At 45.7% G+C, this 21971-nt stretch overlaps 1 protein-coding gene across 5 annotated transcripts in view; it reads left to right on the top strand.

Annotated features, from left to right (window-relative positions):
- The window catches only part of LOC147726050 (disintegrin and metalloproteinase domain-containing protein 33-like), a 396812-nt gene that overhangs the window by 36312 nt on the left and 338529 nt on the right, over window positions 1-21971 (top strand). For all 5 annotated transcript variants that reach the window (XM_086960167.1, XM_086960170.1, XM_086960165.1 and 2 more), the window contains exon 2: window positions 14174-14253. In XM_086960167.1, coding sequence (XP_086816293.1) covers window positions 14174-14253 — 80 coding nt within the window. The remainder of the gene's footprint in view (window positions 1-14173; window positions 14254-21971) is intronic.

The following is a 21971-nucleotide window of genomic DNA, read 5'->3' as shown; positions in this document are numbered from 1 at the left end:
ACCCTCCTCTCTAACATTATAGACATCGGTACGTCGGCGCCCCCAAAAAACACAAAGCCGGCATCTGAAACAGACAGCAAGCAGGTGGGAAGCGGTGAGCAAGAAGCCGTCTACTAAGAGGTAACCATCAGCAACCCCCGGGCACCTAGGCAAGCAGGGGTATTTCAAGGAATAAAGCACTGCGCGGAAATGTAAATCCGCACCTTAGTCTCCACTCGGAAGCAATTTAGTGAGAGATCGACTGCATAATTTACTCCTCCAATGACCTCATGCTTTCCAATCAGTCTGCCTCTTTCTGCACCCCTTCACTCGCCAAGTCAACTAAAAACCACACGTGTCTTCCTCACCAGACCACGGCGATTCTACAATCTTAAACTTAAATAAAGTGAAGCCAACTAAACCTGGTTTGAAAACTTTTAAATGTTGTGCCTCCACATAGACAAGAACAATAAACAAGTACAAAATCACCGTTGAGGGCGGGGGCGAAACCAGGAAGTCAGGCATCCTTGCCCATGACATGGGCGGGGCCTGTGACGCGGCCGGAAAAGGCCGGTGTTGCTCATTGATGCAGGGATCCCATGAGGGAGGGAGAGCCCCGCAGTAGCGGTGGAAATCCAGAGAAGTCATGGGTCCCAGGAGGGGGCCCGGGTGAAGTGGAGAGGCAGGGTGTGTTTCGCCGTCGCATTGCCCAGCAGCCCGGTGAATGTGGGGCGCCAGTGCGCTGACACGTCTTGGGCAAGGAAAGTGAAAGTGCCTTGCCTCTGAAGGGGGACAGGAGATGCGCACGGTGCACGCGTCCACATTCCCAGTCTGGCCTGCAGCCTGCGCGTGCCCATCTCCTGTCTCTCTTGAAAGCATAGCCGATGACTATGGGTCCCGCTGGCGACAGCGCTTTGCGCTGCATCGCCAGGTGCGAGACCTAAAAAGGAATGAAAAGGTAGAGGAGCAATATCGAGAAGGTGCAAATAGCAAAGTATACGTGGAGTTCTATATAGTAAATCTTTGCTTACCCATAGAAACTTACCTTCACGATATTTTTGTCCTCGATGTTTTTGACACAATGTACTGTAGCATATTTGTGTTTCTGATTTATACGCTGAGCGATTCTTATGGATGATTTTTATTTCATGACATGTCTCATAAAATCAATTTAAAAAATGGTGGATCAGATTTTATGAGACACGTCATGAAATAAAAATGATCCATAAGAGTCGCTCAGCGTAAATATTAAGGGGGTACTGGGGAGTGCGTATTTAGACAGAATATCAGAAACACAAATATACAGCATGTCAAAAATTTAGAGGACAAAAATATTGCGAAGGTAAGTTTCTATGGGTAAGTAAAGTTTTACTATATAGAACACCACATACATGTATTTATTTATTTAGGTGTTTTATAAAGCGCTGGCCAGACCCAAAGGTATTGGAGCGCTTTACAACAGTCGTCATTCGAGAGTCATACAGTCTAGCAGAAAGTATACATATAGGCTCATGGCGCTTTGAAAATCTCCGCCTAATGTACAGTATTAATGCACGAAGGTCAGGTAGTATTCAGGTTTTGTGCCTGTTAACTTGCATCGAGCCTCCGTTGGGAGAGGTGTGACAATGACAAGGGTCGCGGAGGTGATAGAAGACTTAATGTCCCAATAGCAGAATGAGGCAGTGTTTTGGATTGTGAACTTCGCGGCAGCTACCGATTCGGGAGCGAAAGATTAAGAAAGAGGTCTTTGACCTGTCTCTTGAATTTTACAAAGGAGGTGATAGTCCTGATATGGACTGGAATGGAGTTCCAGATTTTGGTGCATTTCCAGCGTAAGGACCGTTTTGTGGTTTTTTGTTTGCGTATTTTCAAAGGGATGAGGAGTTGGGTTTTGGTGCTCCTGAGGTTCCTTGCCTGGCCAGCTTTCTTCAGTTTGGAGGCCAGGTATTCAGGTTTCCCTGTGTGCAGGGCAGGTGGTTCTGAAGCTGGCACGCATTTCGACAGGGAGCCATTTTAGTTCTCTGAGTGCGGATGAGATGTAATCGAATCTCTTAACTCCGGTGACCGTTTTAGCTGCTGCGTTGAGAGTTGTTCTAAGGGGCGCCAAGTGGGATTTCACTGTCCCTGTGAGGGTTGCATTTCTGTAATTGAGTCTAGATAGCACTAGCAAATTGAGTCACTTGTTTGAGGTCTCTGTGCGGAATGAAGGGTTTTATTTTGTTAAGTAGTTTCATGTTGAGGAAGGAACTTTTTGCAGAGTTCTTGATGTGTTTTGCCATGTTGAGTCTTGGGTCCAGGGTGATTCCCAGTGATTTTACAGAGTCAGCCAGGGTGAGATTGCTGTTGAGAGCATCAATAGCTTTAAGCCATTCTAAGATTTGGGGGTTCTCTTCTTTGTTGGAAATAAGGGGGATTTCCATTTTGTCCTGGTTGAGTTTTGGATGATTTATTGTTAGCCAGTGTTGGACTTCTCTCAGAGTGTCATTGAGGCTCTGAATGTCGGCAATGGAGGAAGTTTCAAGATAGATCTGGGTGTCGTCTGCATATAGGTGAAAGGGGATGTTGGCTTTTCTGAGTATGTTGGTGAGGGGGTTCCATGAAAAGTTGTGGTGAAAGTACGGATCCTTGGGGGACACCCCTGCTGACGGGGTGTAAGTCAGACATGTAGTTTTGGATTTTTATTCTTTGGGTGTGGTTGTGGAGGAAGGAGGAGTACCACTGTAGAACCACCTCCTCCACACCTACCCTTTCTTGAAGGACCTTAATGAGTCGATTATGGTCAATTGTGTCCAGGCTGCCAATAAGTCAAGGAGAATGAGTAAGCAGAATTGGTCCGTATCAAGTGACTTGTGAATATTGTCTATGACATTGAGGATTGCGCTCTCAGTGCTACTGCCTTTTCTGAAACCTGATTGGTGGGGGTCTAGAAGGTAGATGCTGTCCAAGTGTTGAGTCAGTTGTGGTAGGACGCACCTTTCTAGGACTTTGGATATGAGAAGGAGGTTGGAGACGGGTCTGAAGTTGTTCAGTTCATTGGTGTCCCGGCCTGGTTTTTTCAGTAATGTTGTGCCTTGGCCGACTTTCAGGCAGTCTGGTATATCTCTGGTTCTTAGAGAGCTATTTATGATCTTGCTCCAGAGTGGGGCTAGGCAGAGTTTAGGCTTTTTGGCCATTTGGGCGGGTATAGGATCGAGGACGTGAGAAGAAGGTTTGGTGGAAGAATTTAGTTTGACTATCCCCTCTTCCGGGATGGGGTTGATTTCCAGGGTATAGGGGGGAGTTTGGGTATGGGTTCTTCTGTCCCTGGTAGAGGGATCTTGTGAGGGGGACAGAGGTTGTTATCCAGTGAAAGCTTGAACTTGGTGATTTTGTCACTGAAGAAGTTGGCGAAGTTGTCACATAGCTCTTTGGAGGATTGTCCAGAGGATGCAGGGGGCTTGAAAGTTTGCTGCCTAATGAGGTTGAAGAGTTCTTTGGGCCTGTTATTTGCGTTGTTCAGAGCGTTGCAGAAGAATGCAGATTTTTCGGTCCTAATGTGGTTTTTGTACTTCGCACAAACTGATTTGAGTTGGTTGTGGAGAATTTTGTAAGGGTTGTTCCTTCAGACTCTTTCTGCAGCTCTAAGTTGTCTCCTTTCATCATTGATGTCTGTGCTGAACCAGGATCTGGATGGGATTAGCCTGACACTTTTTAGTTTCAAGCGGGCTAGTTGGTCCAGAATGGAAGTCATATTTGTGCTGTAGTGAGAGGTGAGTTCTGCTGTGGAAAGATCCTCTGTGTGGATGTGAAGGAGAGAGCTTACCTTTTCTTCTAGGTCAGCCATTGGAATCTGAGTTAGATTTCTCACCCATTTGGGGGGGTTAGTCATGAGGGATTGCTCTTCAAAAGTTTGGTTGATGTGGAATAGGATGCTGTGGTGGTCGGACCAGTGAACAGGCAGGATGTGGTCTATCGTGACTATGTCTCTTTGGGAAATAATGACATCTAGGATTGCTCTTCTATTGTGAGTTTCCTCTGAGCAGTGTTGAGTGAGGTTGTTGGTGTGGAGGAAATCCTTCAGGGTTTGGATTAGCGAATTGTTTTCTTCATTCCAGTGTAGGTTGAGGTCCCCCAGAATAAGGTTATTTGTGTCTCAGAGTGAGCAATTGGCAATCAAGTCAGATGGGTGTTCGCCGAATGACTTGGTGTTGCATGGTGGATGACAGAGTAGTTTTTTTTGTTACTTGTCTTAATGTTGGTGGTTAGCCATTCGAAGGAGTTGTAGTTGAAGGAGTTGGTTTCCGTTATGGAGATGTTGTTCTTGTGAATGATTGCTGTGCCCCCACCTCATTGGTCTTTTCTGTCTTTATTAATGATTGTGAAGCTGGGTGGTACCAGCATATCCATGATTGGGTAAGAGAGATCATTTAACCATGTCTCGGTGATGAACGTAATGTCTAGGTCGTGTGTGGGGATTGATTCTGCCAGCTCTGTTGCATGTCTGGAGGCAGATCTGCTGTTTATGAGCATGCAGTTGGTGGAGGTCTCCTCTTTTTCAGGTTTCTTCCTTAGGGGGGCCCTAGGGATGTTTGTGAGGAAGGCAGGGTGTCTTAGGGATTTCGGAGAGGAGTAGTCACTTCTGAATCCTGTGATCACCTGGATCTTAGAGTTAATGGAGGCAGTGGGGGAGGTGTCATAAGTGGAGCCAGGATCTGATGCTTTACTCACGGACATTGCATCTCTTGTTCTTTTTGGTCTCTGTGTCTGGTTCAGGAGGGGGATTGAGATCCAGATGGGGCACATTACCTTGGAAGGACTTTGTTGTGTGGGGCTGGGAGACGTGGGAGTTAGGTGGGGGCGTTGGCTGGGCTTTCGGAGCGTGGCTAGGTTCTTTGTGATCTCGCTAAGGCCCAGGTTTATAGTATCTATCTGTGTTTCTAGCAAGGTGATACATTGAACCATTTCCTCAGGGGCGGGGGAGGGGGAGATCTGGGCGGAGTCATCCTGCGAATGGGGGAATTTGTCATTGTTAAGTTGCCTTTTGTTTTTTGTGTGGTCCGTATTGCCTCTGTGGGGCGCCCTGGGCACAGGGTGTGGCTGGTCGTGTTTTCCGCATCATCTTGTGTGTGGGAAGAGAGAGGACATTGGGGGTTGTAGACTGTGGGTTGGGGTCGGTCTTTGTTCGTTTGAGGGGGAGATGTGTATGTGGGGGGTGTAGGGGACGTCAGCAAGGGGTTGGAGCCTTGTTCAAGACGTCCGGTTAGTATTGGAGAGGGAGAGTGTGCGAGGGGGCATTATGTAGCGAGGGGAAGAGGGAGTCAAATGTATCAAGATTGTCATTACTGGCTGGGATCAGTGCTGTGCTGTTAAGAAGATGGCCACAGATGTATTACCTCTCCGCCTAGGGCAGTTGGGTATTGAGATTGTCAGTTTTTATATGTAATGTGATATAATATATATCTTCAAGGTACGTAGATGTGTAGCTAAGAATAGTAAATCTATAATTACCTATTTGCACCTTCTCAATATTTTGGTCCTCCTAATTTTTTTTGCCGATATTCTGACCCCACGATATTTGTGTTTCCGATATTCAGTGAACCACAATTTTGCGTGAACAAAATGGAGACCATGTAAAAGTGTAAACACGACCAGCACTATGGATGGTCTTCAAAATATTATTTTCTTGTACTGTACTGATGGACTGGATTAAATGTAACTGTTTTAAGTCTTTTCAGAATTTGCTATCGGAATTCTGAGAGGGATGCTCGTGATCGTCTTCGAGGGTCCTCTATGGTCTGTTAGTGTTTACTTCAGGGACCAATAGGACCTTGATGTGTAACATTACCAGGCAAAGGGTATGGGTCTATGCTGAAGCATTACAACTTAAACTGGTATCGCTGCCATTTTTGAATTTTTTTATTAAAAAAAATATTTAATACACTGTTATTGTATTTTCTTACTAGTTGAAATTTAGATGCAATGTATTCAACTGCCCATTTTGTACTTTTGCATTGGCAAAATCATGGTAAATATAAATGGATGTCTCCAGCAGTTGCAGGGCATCTCATTCTCTCCAGCAACATAAGGGAATATCAAAATTTCTTTGAATAAAAGAAGTCGCATTTGCATAGCAATTTGGTGACCCGTAATAGCAAGCTAGCGCTTTTGAGACTGGGATGGCGCAAGTAGGCTGAAGCATCGTGAGCCCCACGTCCACTGCCACTGCAGGACCATGTGTGAGGAATTAGAAGACATCAAATCACAGCTCCTCCCTGGCCGCGTGTGAAAGTCCTACCAAGTCAACCACCGCAGCTTCAGTGCCCGTGATGTGGACATGCTCAGAGACTCTGGCCGCTCAGATCCTGCTGGCACGGGCAAGACTGACTTATGGGCCAGTCAGACCTGAGGGAGCTTCCCTTACAGAGAGGGCGTCAGCGCTGGAACAATTTTGACTTTAATAAAGCGTGAAAGTGTAACTCTTGAGACCAAGGCTACTAGTGGGACTTAACCTGAATGTCGCTTATAGTGAATGGGGAATAACCACCACCGCTTGTGAGAGGGAAGTGGGACTCAGGGACCAGTGTATGCAGCACTAGAGACCTGACCTCATGGGACTGCGTGAATGTTGTATTTTACTTTGTATTCATATATAAATATTCCTTTTTTCATAAAAGCAAGTCATTGACTGGATAATCATTTATTGTTCCTGCATAGCATATATTTTGAGTTGTGAGCCTGTGTACATCCTGCTTCGTCTGCCTTTCCCCGATAAGGCTTGGACTTCTCGAGCTGCGCTTCGACTGAGAGTCGAGTGTGGGAGGGGTACTGGGCCCAGTTGATCAGGATCCATAGTAGGTAGGGCCCTGGGACATCAGGAGTAAAAGAGTTCAATCCCCATGATTGCGCCCAGTAGCTCCTGCTTGCCCAGTGGCCCTCTGAACCGGGTTCTGACAGTGTCAGATTCCATGGGTGGATGTATGGGAACGTCCATGTTCCACCCATGGTACGCATACAACTACGAAATGTAAAGCGACACAGTGCAAGATGCTGCATCGCTTTGCATTTCTTTACAAAGTCTTGCAAGGTTACTTGCAAATCCTGTGTGTCATGCAAGGAAAATGCAATTCCTGAGTAAATGTGGTCCACGGTCTCCATGAGGGACTAAGACTAGTCTGGGGGTCCGGTTCTGGATGCCTCAGAGCTATTCATTCAGATATTCTGGTATTCTGGTAAGCAAAGACAGAATGAACATTTCTAATCAAGGTGGGATGAAATCATGTGATGTCACATCAGTTTACATCAGTTTACTACCTAAATGACTATCCACTGATGCAGAACCTTCAGAACCTGCAATTATGTGGGACCTGCAGTGGATTTCTTTTCCTTCCCCGTCTGCGTCCAATCTGAAGGCAGTAGGCAGAGACTTCTTCTCTCAGGTTCAGCTTCATCGTCACCATCTCCACCAAGGTCTCTACAGATCTGTGGGGATCAGAGAAGAGGTGGGGGTGTAGCTCTTCTGATCTTCACCCATCTCTTGAGACCCTTGGGTTCAAGGCTTCTGACCTTCACCCATCTCTTGCGACCCATGGGTTCATGGCTTCTAACCTACACCGATCTCTTGAGACCCTTGGGTTCTGACCTTCACCGATCTCTTGAGACCCTTCGGTTCAAGGCTTCTGACCTTCACCCATCTTTTGAGACCCTTGAGTTCAAGGCTTCTGACCTTCACACATCTCTTGAGACCCATGGGTTCAAGGCTTCTGCCCCTAACCCATCTCTTGAGACCCTTGGGTTCTGATCTTCACCCATCTCTTGAGACCCTTCGGTTCAAGTCTTCTGAACTACACCCAACCCTTGAGACCCTTCGGTTCAAGGCTTCTGACCTTCACGCATCTCTTGAGACCCTTGGGTTCTGACCTTAACTCATCTCTTGAGACCCTTCGGTTAAAGGCTTCTGACCTTCACCCATCTCTTGAGACCCTTCGGTTCAAGGCTTCTGACCTTCACCCATCTCTTGAGACCCTTCGGTTCAAGTCTTCTGACCTTCACCCATCTCTTGAGACCCTTGGCTTCTGACCTTCACTCATCACTTGAGACCCTTCGCTTCAAGGCTTCTGACCTTCACCTATCTCTTGAGACCCTTCGGTTCAAGGCTTCTGACCTTCACCCATCTCTTGAGACCCTTGGCTTCTGACCTTTACCCATCACTTGAGACCCTTCGGTTCAAGGCTTCTGACCTTCACCCATCTCTTGAGACCCTTTGGTTCAAGGCTTCTGACCTTCACCCATCTCTTGAGACCCTTTGGTTCAAGGCTTCTGACCTTCACCCATCTTTCGAGACCCTTGAGTTCAAGGCTTCTGACCTTCACCCATCTCTTGAGACCCTTGAGTTCAAGGCTTCTGACCTTCACCCATCTTTTGAGACCCTTGAGTTCAAGGCTTCTGACCTTCACCCATCACTTGAGACCCTTCGGTTCAAGGCTTCTAACCTTCACCCATCTCTTGAGACCCTTTGGTTCAAGGCATTCTGACCTTCACCCATCTCTTGAGACCCTTCGGTTCAAGGCTTCTGACCTTCACCCATCTTTTGAGACCCTTGAGTTCAAGGCTTCTCACCTTCACCCATCTCTTGAGACCCTTCGGTTCAAGGCTTCTAACCTTCACCCATCTCTTGAGACCCTTCGGTTCAAGGCTTCTGACCTTCACCCATCTCTTGAGACCCTTCGGTTCAAGGCTTCTGACCTTCACCCATCTTTTGAGACCCTTGAGTTCAAGGCTTCTCACCTTCACCCATCTCTTGAGACCCTTCGGTTCAAGGCTTCTGACCTTCACCCATCTCTTGAGCCCCTACGGTTCCAAGGTAGAGTTCAGTGCCGGAGTACAGTTTCCCACTTAACCCTTCAAGTATCTGTAGGGACCTGAATAATGCCCGGTACGTCTACTCGAGCTCAGCAGCTCGCGGCTGCTTCTTGTGTCTGGTGGGTGCGGAGGGGCTCCCAGTGCAGGATGAGGGTGGAGGACCGCTGCAGGTGCAACCAAAGTGAACCTCGTTCGTTGTCGGTGGTTGGGCCGGGTTGTCCCAGGTGCTTGAGGAAGGATGGGAGTGCCCGGCGAACATGCGAGTGAAAAATATCGAAACCAACCACCGCAGCGGCTGTGGTAGAAATGATCTGTGAACACAAGTCGAATGTGAGGCTAATCAGGCCAGAAATGGGTCTGGAAAAGCCAACTCAGGGATTTTGTCTGCGAAAGATCACGCTTAGACCTTGGCTTTAAAGTGAGCGTGTGTTATGCTTCACACCCGCAGTCAGCCATAACTTTTTATCCCATCATTTTCAAGGTTCTGGTGCCTATTAAGCCTGAATTTCACTACGGTGCCATTATTTACCGGGGTGGGTGTGGGATTGGGGGGCAGTTTTGCACTCAGTATATATTCATCCAGACCAATTCAGAGTGCGGTTGGAGCAGTATTTCAGTGCCAGAGACACCTCATTAAAAGTCATTGTAAATGAGGTATGTTTACTGTAAAAACAGCAAATAATGAAACGATGGGCCTCACATCAACAATGAATCCTCCCTTTGGTAGAGAGCGCCCAGGCCCGGGATGGGTGTTTCCTTGCAGTCTGCAGTGATAACGAGAGGAGTCAGAGACGATGACGTCAGCATGAGACTAGGGGCCCGATGTAGGTAAATCTACATTTACCACTTCATAAATACCGAATCATACCGAATCGGTATTTATGAAGTGGTAAATTAGAGGGGGGGAGATGTAGGTATTTCAGATTCGGTAAATACCGAATCTGTAAGATTCGGTATTTACCGATTCTGTAAATACCGATTCGGTATACCCCATTGCTTCCTATGGGCCTTGAAGCCCATAGGAATCAATGGGCATTACCGAATCGGTAATTACCGATTCGGTAATTACCGATTTCTGCAAGGGTGCAGGGGGTGTCACTTTGACACCCTCTAGCACCCCCAAAACAGGCATGTGAGCCATGTGGCACACAGACATGCCCTAAGGGCATGTCTGTCTGTCACATGGCATAGGTGTGCATGCACACATGTGCATGCACACCTGGATTCGGTATTTTAACACCCAATTGGATTGGGTGTTAAAATACCGAATCTGAAGGCCCTGTGGGACACAAAGTAGTCCCACCTACATCCCAAATTTAAAAATCGGTAAAATTACCGATTCGGTATTTTTGCGATTCGGTAATTTTACCGAATTTGTAAAATACCGAATCGGACAAAAAAAGGTCCCCTACATCTCAGTAGGCCAAATACCGGTCGGAAACGGCCGAAATCGGCCGTTTCCGACCGGTATTTGGTACCTACATCGGGCCCCAGATGAGGCGTAGCCGGAAGTGAGCTGCCTCTTCTGAGCAGGTGGGGTACCACGGATGCCAGGGTTCATACGCAGGAACAGGTGTGGTTAAAACCAGAGGCGCAACTAGAGCCAAATTTCGGGGAGGGCTAAGTAAATAATTCGGGAGGGGGGGCTGAACCTTTAATCAGTAGGCAGAGTGGAGCTGCAGGGGCTCTTAAAAGGGTTGAAACGACTGCAAAGCCTAATTAACATTCAAATGGTCTTTTAAAGACCTGTGAATCGTTCGGGTGCGGCTCTGTGTGTGCCCTGACTGCCACACACGACGGGGAGGGGGGGTGGGGAAGGGGTGGGGTGAAGCCTGGTGAGTCCAATGGGTGTTGCGCGCCTGGTTAAAACAGACAGTACTGCTGAACCTCGCAAGTTTCAACAACTAACGGCGGCTTGCCCCTGGCTTTGAAATACCCCCACCCCGCCCAGAATTGGCGAACAAGATAACATGTGCTTGTTAACCCCTTCACTGCGGCGGCTATTCCGCCGCAGTGCTAAGGGGGCAGGGCGGAAGAGCGGCGGGCGCATGCTGGTGACGGAACCGCTCCGTCACCAGCGTCGGTTGCGCTGTGCTTGTGACGGAGCGGTTCCGTCATGGCCCCGCCCGCTCAATAGAATGCTCAGCACAGGCGCGGAATTCGCGCCGCGCATGACCGGCAGGCGGGCCATGACGGAACCGCTCCTTCATCAGCACAGCGCCACCACAGCTGATGACGGAGCGGAGGGGTTAATTGTATGTGGAAACACTCCCTTCCGGGCATCGGCTCACTTACCAACACTTCCATCCACACACATGTATATGTACACGGAGGGTACGTTCAGAAACAACATACATAGGTCCTTACGTTTCTCGCTCTCTTTTCTGCATGGGCCTGTCGTACTGCCTGGAGGCAGTATTACGTCACTAGCTTCAGACCTATGCCAAAGTGATATTTATGTCAGCATATTGTCCCTATTACCTGTCTATTGTGGCAGTGTAGTCTTAAGGAATTTTGGGCACTGCTTAATTTGTAAAACAATAAGTGCCGGGGCCCTCGTCAGGCGCTTGCTACAGCTTGCACCACACATCACCCAGGCCAGCGCTGCCAATGACAGCACCAACACAACTACTAACCATCACACTTTTACAAGTGTGACAATTCAGACTATTACAGGTCCCCAAAGCTATAAGAATGGCTTGGATGGCAGGTGTTAGCAGGGCCACTGGAATTATGCAATTGTGCAGCCGCTGCCTTTTTCGCATAAATATAGATTTGCCGCATTTACCACATAATCCATCATCTGCTGCATAATCTGCAGATTTCACCTAAAAAATGGCGTCTTGTTCAAACTGTTCAAAAGATACTAAAAATGCAGCAACACATCGCAGTGGAAGGCCCTTTGCAAAGCATCACTGGTCACCTTTCTGTTGCTTATTACTATATCCGGGTTTTGAACTAGTACTTCTACTTTTTTTTAATGCAACCCGACGCAGAGTCTTCTGCTGGGATTTACAAACCAATGCAAATCACAATTTGCGATGATTTACATTCCAAATGGACGCAAACAGAGCAATGCGCTGCCGTGCGTTACTTTGCGTCAATGGGACGTTCCGTGGGCGGTGCATGGGTATTGCATGCAACCACCAATGGGGTTTGATGCAAATCTCTATCTACAAAGATTTCTACTCAGGGATTTGCACCAAAATCCAGTGCCTCCCTGAGGCAGGTGTAATGAGGAGACATGTTTCAACTCCTCATAATTTTTTCAATTTTACATAAATATGCAAAGAGGAAAACGGTGGAAAGCTTAGTGTTCTTGCAAGAAGGAACCCCTTCCTGCACTTAAACTATGCTGACTGCAATGCAGAGACCCTTGCACGATGGCGCGTGGTGCCTGTGTTGGTGCATGGCGGCCACACGTGCGACAGAGAAGGGAGGGAGCACGGCCGCACCATTTCTGAGTAGATATGGTGCAGTTCTGCTCTCTCCTGCTTGCAACGAAGCGTAGTTTCTTTACTTGCCGCTCTGTATTGCAGGAACTCTCTGTACATCTGCCCCGGGATGCTAAGCTCCCTTGGCGAGGGCAGCATTGAACACCAGCCCCAGCTTTTTAAAGATGAGAATGACCTTCCAGATGAGTTTCAATGAGGTGTTAGGTCAAGATGCAGCACGGAGGCCTCAATAATACAATTAGCTGATGATACACTTCCCACACCAGACAGCGGTGTCCCCTATCTCTTATCTCCTATCCCTACCTCCTACCTCCTATCTCTATATCCTATCCCTAACTCTTATCTCCTGTCTCTATCTATTATAGCCTATCCCTATCCCCTATCTCTTATCCCTATCTCTCCACTCCTATCATTATCTTCTATCTACACCAGTGAGTAGCTTTTGATACAGTATGTCAGACACACATTTTTCATTTCTTCTAGAGCACACTTCTATGCATGTATGTATATTGGGCCCGATTCAAGGAACTAACTTAAGACAAAATCGTAAACTTACTACTTTTGGTATTCACAGAAGTTAGGATTTTGTCTTAAGTTTGTCTTAAGACAGACTTAAGTTAGGATTTTGTCTTAAGTTTGTCTGAAGTCTGTCTTAAGTTTGTCTTAAGACAAAATTAAGACAAAATCCTAACTTCTGTGAATACCAAAAGTAGTAAGTTTAGGATTTTGTCTTAAGTTTGTTCTGTGAATCGGGCCCATTTTGTCCTTGAGGACATTGTATTGATGTCAGCGCTATACTGGCCCCACACCGCTGGTATACTGGGAATCTCCCCAAACTGCAGCAGAGTAGTCTGTGATTTCAATGGCAAAGATAAAGTCAGAAGGTGATTGGACGGAAAGCGACTCTCTGAGAGCGGAAGTGGAATGCTAGTCTGTCTGTGTTCTTTAAAGAAGTGAGTTCACCCCTTTTCGTAAATTAAGCAGCGTTTGGGTGGATAAATTGTTTCCAATCAGAACCTTCCTACATTGTATTTTAGAAAATGTGTATCCATTTTGGTGGCAACTCGGGCAGGTGTGTTCATTGAACGATGCATGTGTGGCAGGGGCCTCTGGATTTCATCAGTAGGTCTTATGGGAGCCGAAAGAAGGTATGGTGTGTTTGGGTTTGGATTTATCTCTCTAAAAGCTTCCTGAAGAAGCAATGAGTGATTGGCCACCCAAAAACAGCCGCTGGTGATCCCCATATCTATGACTCCGATTAGCCGTCCTCCCTTGCGATTCCAGTCATTGTGATCAAGCCCTGTCCCCAGCCCCACATTATGCGGACGCGTCACAAATCTTTCTTATGAGTAGCTGAGTCTAACTCCAGTCTCAGGTGTATCTTACACCTGGACTTCGAAAAGTATCACATGCTTAGCCAGGGGTTATCTTTCCCCTGAGCGGACATCTTTAATTCATGTAGATTTATAAATAGGACACACCTATGACTGGAGTAAGGCGCAGGCACTCATAAAAATGTTTTGTGAATCAGGCCTGGATGTTCAGAGGTAATCTACTTCAAGGGCAGGAGTAAGACACAATTACCCCACCTGACACCAGCGATATAACCCAACATCCGGCTTACACTAATACCCCCTTTTATTAATGCGTAGAATCCCCATGATTCGTACCCCGTAACCTACCAAGCATGAGTTGCATCCCTCGTTTACATTTTCTTACACAATCACTGTAAATTTGCTCCACCTGTGATGTACCTCCCTGTGGTAACTACAGCTCCATTGCTCTCCCGTGCTACCTCCTTGCTACCTTGATACCTACAAAATATTAAAATCAAACATAGTGCAGCTGAATGGAGTGAACTTTCTGAAGAAACTAATCCCTTTTGTCTGCTCCCATCACAGGATCTTCTGAAGGAGAACTCACCACTGCTCACTGGTTGTCGGGAGGCCGTGTCAAGAGAGCCATCAGCGCCCTGGAGACGGTAAGGGTGGAGCAGTTATTCTGATATTGGCATCTGAACAGCTTCCATTCTGCTAATGCTATTGCCTTGTATCACTTTCAACAGTCTGGTCATGTCCTAGATGGTTTTGAGGACACCATCTGCCTATGGAGTCTAATTTGGCTTAGGAGGATATACTTATGGCATTCTTTGGAACTAGAAGGAAAACTCTTGTTAAATGTGCTGTGCCTGTATGATTGGGGGGTGCATGAATAATGCCGGAGAACTTTGCAAGCTTCTTATTCTTCTTGCAGGGCAAATGATACTCTCTTCGCTAGGCAGATAGAGATGCGTATGTGCCGTTTCTTCGCGGTGATTGATTCCGGTCCTATTATACATGACTATATGGAGAATAAATAAGACTGGCCAGGCCACCTTCTGCTAGTCCCTGATATATCTCAATAGACCCCATGTCAAGAGTGGGCCTTGTAGCCAGTCCTGGATTTTCAGCCAACAGCACTAAGCATGCAAAGCATGCTGGTACTTGGGGGCCGCACTTATAATCAGAAAAATATAAACTACAAGTCCCAACATACTTGGTCCTATTGACTGAAAATAAACCATATTAACTTAAAGTCATTCTTCAGACATGGAGTTGAGAAATGTCATGACTTTGTGATAGTCAATATTGAAAAACATCTAATACCACCATTTGATGGAACATGCTCAACATTGAGTTAAGAGATAATAACTTATTTTTAGGTTGAGCCTGGCAGTGTGCATGAACTGCTCTGCGAGGCATGCTGTATTCACTTCTACGAGCTTTGGCCACACCCTCGCTCCCGATTGGTTAAATTGTGTGTTGTTCTGAAAAGATTTCTTCTGTATGGTTTCTTGTGGGTATATGTCCCACCTTCTCGTGACTTACTTCTCCCCTGCAGTATTGGCCTATTACGGTATCCTTTCTCTGAAGGATTTTTCCATAGTGTTTGTGCCCTCTTTGCATCTTGTTTTTTGTGTGCTTGCCCTCGGCTCGTGTATCAGAAGGCGCCCGCTTCACGGACGCCGCGCTCCATGTTTTGGGGAAGAAATATTGTTTTATCTATTTGTATATATTTGGTCACAATGTGCGTCTTTTGCCCACTCACAATAAATCCAACCGATCGTTTGTATTAATCTGTCTCACCACAATGTAGGGGACCACTTCTGAATATGATGATCCTCGCCCCCTCCCCCTCACCACACTCATCTCACACCGCCCACCTCCCTTCAGTGTTCACTTCTCCTGCTCTGCAGCTGGCAGCCATCCCCCTTCTCTCTCTCTCTCTCTCTCTCTCTCTCTCTCTCTCTCTCTCTCTCTCTCTCTCTCTCTCTCTCTCTCTCTCTCTCTCTTTCTTCCTCTTCACTTACTGCCTCTCTTTCTGTCCCTGTCTTGCTAATCCTCACTTGCTGAAAACTGTGACTTCAACAAATGGCTCTTGGCCTTTTTCTGCTCATTTCCTTTATTTGTTCCCCTGTGAAATGGATCCAAAAAACAGAAAGACTTATTTTTGCTGCAAATGTCATCTTTTTCTGACATTTTTCTATTCCGAAGTGCAGCCTCGGGACAGAGAGAGGAAAAAAAGGTTCAAAATACGAAAAACAAATAAAAACTAAATAAAGCAAGACAGAGTAGTCGCAAAGTGCCCAGATTGGTTTTATTCACATCCACACATATTAGCGCCACTTTACAGAGTTTACCAGTGAAGCACTATTTATTATTTATTTATTTTTTCAATTTGTAGGGCGCAACAGCTACCCAAAAAGGGTTTCCCGGCGCCTAGACACAGCTAGTTAGAAAGACAGGAGAAGGGTTTTGGCTATTGAGATTATAGTTCAAAAAGCCAGGTCTTGACATGCCTTCTAAACCTGGCATCATTTTCCTCCTTTCGGATGAAGGGAGGGAGTGTGTTCCAGAGGGATGGTCCCAGATATGCGAAAGATCCGCCACCTACTCTTGCCAATTTGAATCTCGGCACACAGAAATTGGCCGCCGATTGCGACCGCAGGTTACGCTTGGGAGTGTAGGGGTGGGCTAGAGCTAGAAGGTATTTAGGTGCCGTGCCTGCTTTAATTCTGAACATATAGTTCAGGGCTTTAAAGCGGATTCTGTTTTCAACCCTGAGCCAATAGAGTTCCCGGCGGTGACTCGAGACTCCGGAGTTTTTAGGAATTTTGCACAGTAGACGGACTGCTGCGTTCTGGACCAATTGTAGTCGGCCGACTACTGATTTGTTAGCTCCCAGATACAGAATATTGTCGTAGTCCAGCCGCGATGTTATAAGGGCATTGACTACGGTCTTTTGCGTGGAAAGAGGCAGCATCCAGAGGATTTTCCTCAACCATTTGACTATGGTGAGGCATAGACCCGTAACTTTACTGGCCTGTTGATTCATGGAAAGGGAATTGTCCAGAATGAATCCCAGATTCCGAACATGGGTCACCGGGGTAGGCAGAGCGCCCATCTGATCAGGCCAGTGTAAGGGATTGCACAAATCTCGATGTTTTCCCAGGACCAAGATCTCTGTCTTGTCACCGTTGAGTTTTAATTGGTTTCTCGTCATCCAATTCAGGATGTTTTGGAGTCCACTACTTTCGTGTTCTCATCTTTCGTGAAACAACATATTTTTCCCCGTTGCGGAAGCACACCATTCCTGGAGGTACTGAAATACCTGGTTAATGCGCAGAGTGGCAAATATTTATCCTTATCAGCTGTCCCTATATGCACTCAAGTCCCTTTATGCACTATTATAGCATTCACACTTTTTCCAACAACTATGTACCGTTCTAAGCACCTTTATGCATTAGTTTAGCACCCACACTTAATTTGTCAAGCAAAATCTGTGACTCAAGCCCAAAGTGTTCATAAATTTTTGAATGTAACAAAGTTTTGAGTAGTAAATTTAGTGTTTTTGCGTACTGGGTTAGACCCATTGATTGCCTAATATTTTTATTATTCTAATTCAGTGTAAACCCCAAACACCAGTGCGAATGTCCAAAGACGCAATCAAGACTATCATTCGTCTAAACTGTGCTTTTAAGATGTGTTTTTTATTGGTATGTTTGAACTGTTTTTATTTTGTATCTTTTAAGATTTTTCAAACCGAATAAAGATCTTTGAATTGTCTTATCAGCGGTTTCCCTTTTTAAGTTCATAAAATATGTACTGCAGCTCTGTGTTCGGGGATGTGGTCTTTTTAAACCATACTGCTTACGTTTTGTAAGATCATAAGCAATGAACATTGAAGCGGATCCTTTCTGGGCCCTGTAGCATTGTCCCTACATTTTCAGGCAAAAACACTCATTGATTTCTGAATAATAGGTTTAAAAGCATTAAGGTAACCATGTTGTTCCTGCTTACATTTCACATGCTTTACTTAATCCTGCATGCCCTATGAACGCTTGCTTTTTCCGGGATGTTGTTACTTTTTTTTTCAGGCAGCATATTACTCTTGTCTCCCCTTCCTCATAATCTATTTCCCATTTCTGGTTCTCCAGCGCTGTGAGGTCATTTGAATGGCAATAGCGCTATGCAAATAAGATCACTCCACTGCAAATACAAAAACAAGCATTTGCAATGGAATCGATCTCGCCTTCGGGACATTATATGTATTTAGCTATGCAGCACATTAGCCTGGGGAGCTGAAACATCTACTTTACTTTAATTTGGAGAGAAAGTGAGCACCAAACTGCGTGACAAGCCTTGTATGGGAACACATGGAGAGAAATATTGCCTATCAGCTAGAAATGGTATAGTCCAAAGCTCTGTTTTTAATATAAAATCAGGGCCTTAGGTGGTCATATCACTGAAAATACAAGATTTGAAAAAAATATCATTATCTATTGGTAATCAAGGAAGACAATTTCTATGGACTCGAATCTAGAGAATGCCAAAGTGATTCTGGTATTTTACTGACCTCTGCTGGTCGTTTTCTATCAAGAAAACGCCCTCAGATGCAACCCCTCCTTCTCCTGTTTCAAAAGGGACCGGAAACTCCATCTCCTAAACAAATTCTTTCATGACCAACGTCAACTAATCTAGTCTTCCTTATCCGAGTTGTCTCCTCTCTCTCTGGACATTCAAGAATAGTGGTGACCGGACTATGTCACTCTCGTCTTTTTCTATTATTGCTCTCCCCCCCTCTGCTCCACTGCATATTTATTTCCCATGTTGTATTTTTTTTTCTGTGGTTTGCTTCCTTACTGCCTACAATGCAATGTAATATCCTTCTGCTGTTTACTGTGTGTATGTAAAGCGCTCTGATACTTACAGGTCAAGCTAGCGCTATATAAAACGTTAAAAATAAATAAATAAATAAATAAAGGTAAATAGAGCAGTTGCCAGATAAATAAAAAAAGAAAGTCCCTCAGCAGAAAGCAATTCTGGTATTTTACTGACCTCTGCTGGTCGTTTTCTATCAAGACAGTTAAATAGATGCAGTTGAACAGAAAAAAAAGTCCATAAGCGGAAGCAGACAGGTCCTAGGGATGATCTCCAGAGACCACAAAGTACATACACATATAGGTATATATGAGTATATACTGAAATATATACAAGAGGTCTTGAATGCTCGACCTAAAAACAAAAGTCACAAACATTGTCATTAACAACGCCAACAGCTCTAACTTGCACAAATTTGAGACCTATTGCATTGCATATGCTTGCTAAAATTATTGGGGCAATTATGAAGCACAAACCTTCCACAAATTAGAAGTGGAGCACTGTGCTTACCAGGAGCAGATGCAGACAATATGACAATAAGGAACATTAATGTGCAAAATATAATGGTGTGCAAAAGCTGATCTGTGTCCTGGAAGTGGTCAAATATTGGTGTATTGAGCATTTACTGCCTGTGCCGCGCTGAAGTGTCAGCATAGAGGTGTGAAAACAAGTGTGAACACTAAGTGGAATAAAAATGAAGGCAATTACGTCAGGGACATTCTCTGTGGAACTTACTCCTGTGTTTAGAGATTGTACTTATCCCTGGAATGGATCTGGCTTGTTGGTGGCCTGTGCATGTCTGTGAGCACAGGACTAATCCACAGAGATGTGAGCACAGGACTAATCCACAACTCTGCCATTCTCCTGGCTGTCTAGAAGAGTGTCTGGTGTCTTCTTAAATATGTCTTTCTTAGAAAATGAATCTTACACAGTGTACCTTACACATTGGTGAAGGGCACATGAAGAGAGCAGAGCCCATGTAAAGCAGTGTGAAAGTTGGGTGATGAAAGATATCATTTGCAAATTTGAGAAAGGTGTTGCCACACATATTGGGTGTTAAGCAAATGTACAACCGTGCAAAGGCTGCTTGTTGAAAGATGTGCCTTCCCCGTTGGTGAAGGGCGATACTAGGTAAGTAGGGAGGTACGCGTATTTAAAGCCATATGATGTTTGGATGACGAAAGACCACATCCAAAGATGAAGAAGTGAGAAGAGGCAGGGGCATCCTAGTGGAAACCTGACCGACTAGGTGTCGTCCTGCATCCTGCTGCAGCATGTGGGTTTCTGGGCATGAGACCGCAGATTTCCATTGAAAAAACAACGAGAAATATTGGTTTAAGAAAAAATCGAATTGAAGGTTGTAAATAACATTGGGACCTAATGCACAGATCCAAAGCTCAACCACTCAAGAGGAGTCAGCTGCAGTTTTCGCAATTACAGAGACGTGTCTGTGTTGCGATTGGTCCAGTGGTTAAATTGTAAAAAACATAAGTGGCTCTCGTCAGGTGGCAGCTTGCACCAGCCAATTTCTCCTGTTAGCGCCCCCTAAAACGAACCAACTACTAAGCATGAAAGTGGGGGGATATGGCGTAATGGCCAGAGCTGCCGACTTCAGAGCTGGGGAGCCAGGTTCGAGTCTGGGCTTCGGCTGAGCATCCTGCTATTCTGGGCAAATCACCTCACCCCCCCCCTGTAAATGAATATATCCTTAACTGGTGCTCATGAAAAGTGCCAGTGTTGATGATTTCGTGCCGTTGCTGAGCACCGGAAACCACCAACTCAAATTAAGCACGGTATTGGTCTCATATTGGTCATCGACACGCTTTCACCACATTGAGATCGCAGTGTGGACAGGTTTGTACAATTCACAGCTTCACCTCCTCAAACCGAGGGAAGTGGTCTGATAGGTGTCCCAAAGAGAGTGACACATGGGGACTTTGGTCCATTAAAATGGTCATGCCGGATTCCCTATCATTGGGAGGATAAGACGTGGAATTTTGTAATTCTTTAAAAAATCTGTTTTTGTTGTTAAGCAATTTCCTTCATGAAACCCAACTTAATTAATTCCAGATAAGGCACTGTCAACAACTGAAGAGTGACCTTGAAAGGGGTCGAGGCAGGAGGTGTAGACAAGGGTATGATATACGACAAAAACAATCCATAAGGAAATATCCAATAAATGGTTCTCATACTCTGCTCTGCTAACTGGAGGTAGCTGCAAAGGAAAGCTGGATCAAAGGCAGGGGTGGCAGAGCCAAGGCTATCAACACAACAGGATGGCAAAGACATGGGTAAGAAAGGAGGTGTAACATACCAGGGGCATAGCCTACCGCCGACACCCAAGGGGGCGGAGAGACACATGTGACATAGAAGAGATAGGTCTTCAGCTCCAGAAGCAATCTTATATTTTCCCATACTTAGAATGTATGGTACATGTGCTGATTGTCTTATGTAATATATTTTCAAAAATCGAATAAAAATATAGTAAATGAGAACAAGGACAAGTTATCAATAGAGCATAGGACTGATTGTCATAATCATTCTCCTTGTTAGTAATGGTCAGACAAATTTATGAACTACACAACAACTGCATGTGTAATAGGTGGTTATCCGGTAAATACGTATTCAAGGCTTTTGGAATTATGCGGAAGAGCTGTGATACCCGTAGGGTGGCAGTAGCGCTATACAAGCATAGATACAATACAATGCATCAAGATAAGGAAAATTATGCAGCACAGTCTGGAGCAGGGCGATCTCACAATTTTGCCATTTTAACAGACATTGATATCCAGTGTCAGCCACCACAAATAAAGGGTTTTGGGTGGGAGGGGGAACATGGAATGGGGGGTGGTCAATGGGAGGGGGCCTATGCAGGGGGGTGGTTAGAAATAATAGATTATTTAAAAAAAGAACAACTTACCTTTAGCCGCTGGCTGCCTCCAGTGTTGCGTCACCTCTCTTCTTCCTGGGTCCCAGCAGCCCCTGGGACAGACTCCCATCCAATCCCCGTGCTGCAGAGCAGTGCAGGGATTGGCCTGAGCCGGCTCAAAAGACGCCCTGCTCAGACCTGTCTGTGGGGGTTTCTCCAGCCCGCTGCTCAATGCAGCCCAGCTGGAAAAACCTACGTGCGTATTTGTGGTTTGGTCGGCCTGAGAAGACCAATCAAACACACGTGAGCACTTAGGGAGTGGAGTGCACGTAGCACTCCTCCTCCCATGCCTAGGCCCCACCCCTTCGTACAGCACTGGCTAAGAGCCAATAAATGCAAAATAAAATAATGCAACATCGTTTTATTTTATATTTGCGTGCTCTTAGCCAAGCAGTGGGGTGAAGCTCCTTCGCCATTGCGGAGGATCCGCCGCTGTTGATATCAAAATGTTCCAAATGGTACACATCATCCAATGGTTACTTGAGGAAGTAATGTATCCACATTCGCAGATGGTATTTTAAATGTTATTTGCTTAGAAACTAATGACTGCGCCATATGTGGCATGTCTTT

Source organism: Lissotriton vulgaris, chromosome 3_1, assembly GCF_964263255.1.
Source record: "Lissotriton vulgaris chromosome 3_1, aLisVul1.2, whole genome shotgun sequence".
NCBI lineage: Eukaryota > Metazoa > Chordata > Amphibia > Caudata > Salamandridae > Lissotriton > Lissotriton vulgaris.
This window is presented reverse-complemented; position numbering and strand designations above follow the sequence as displayed.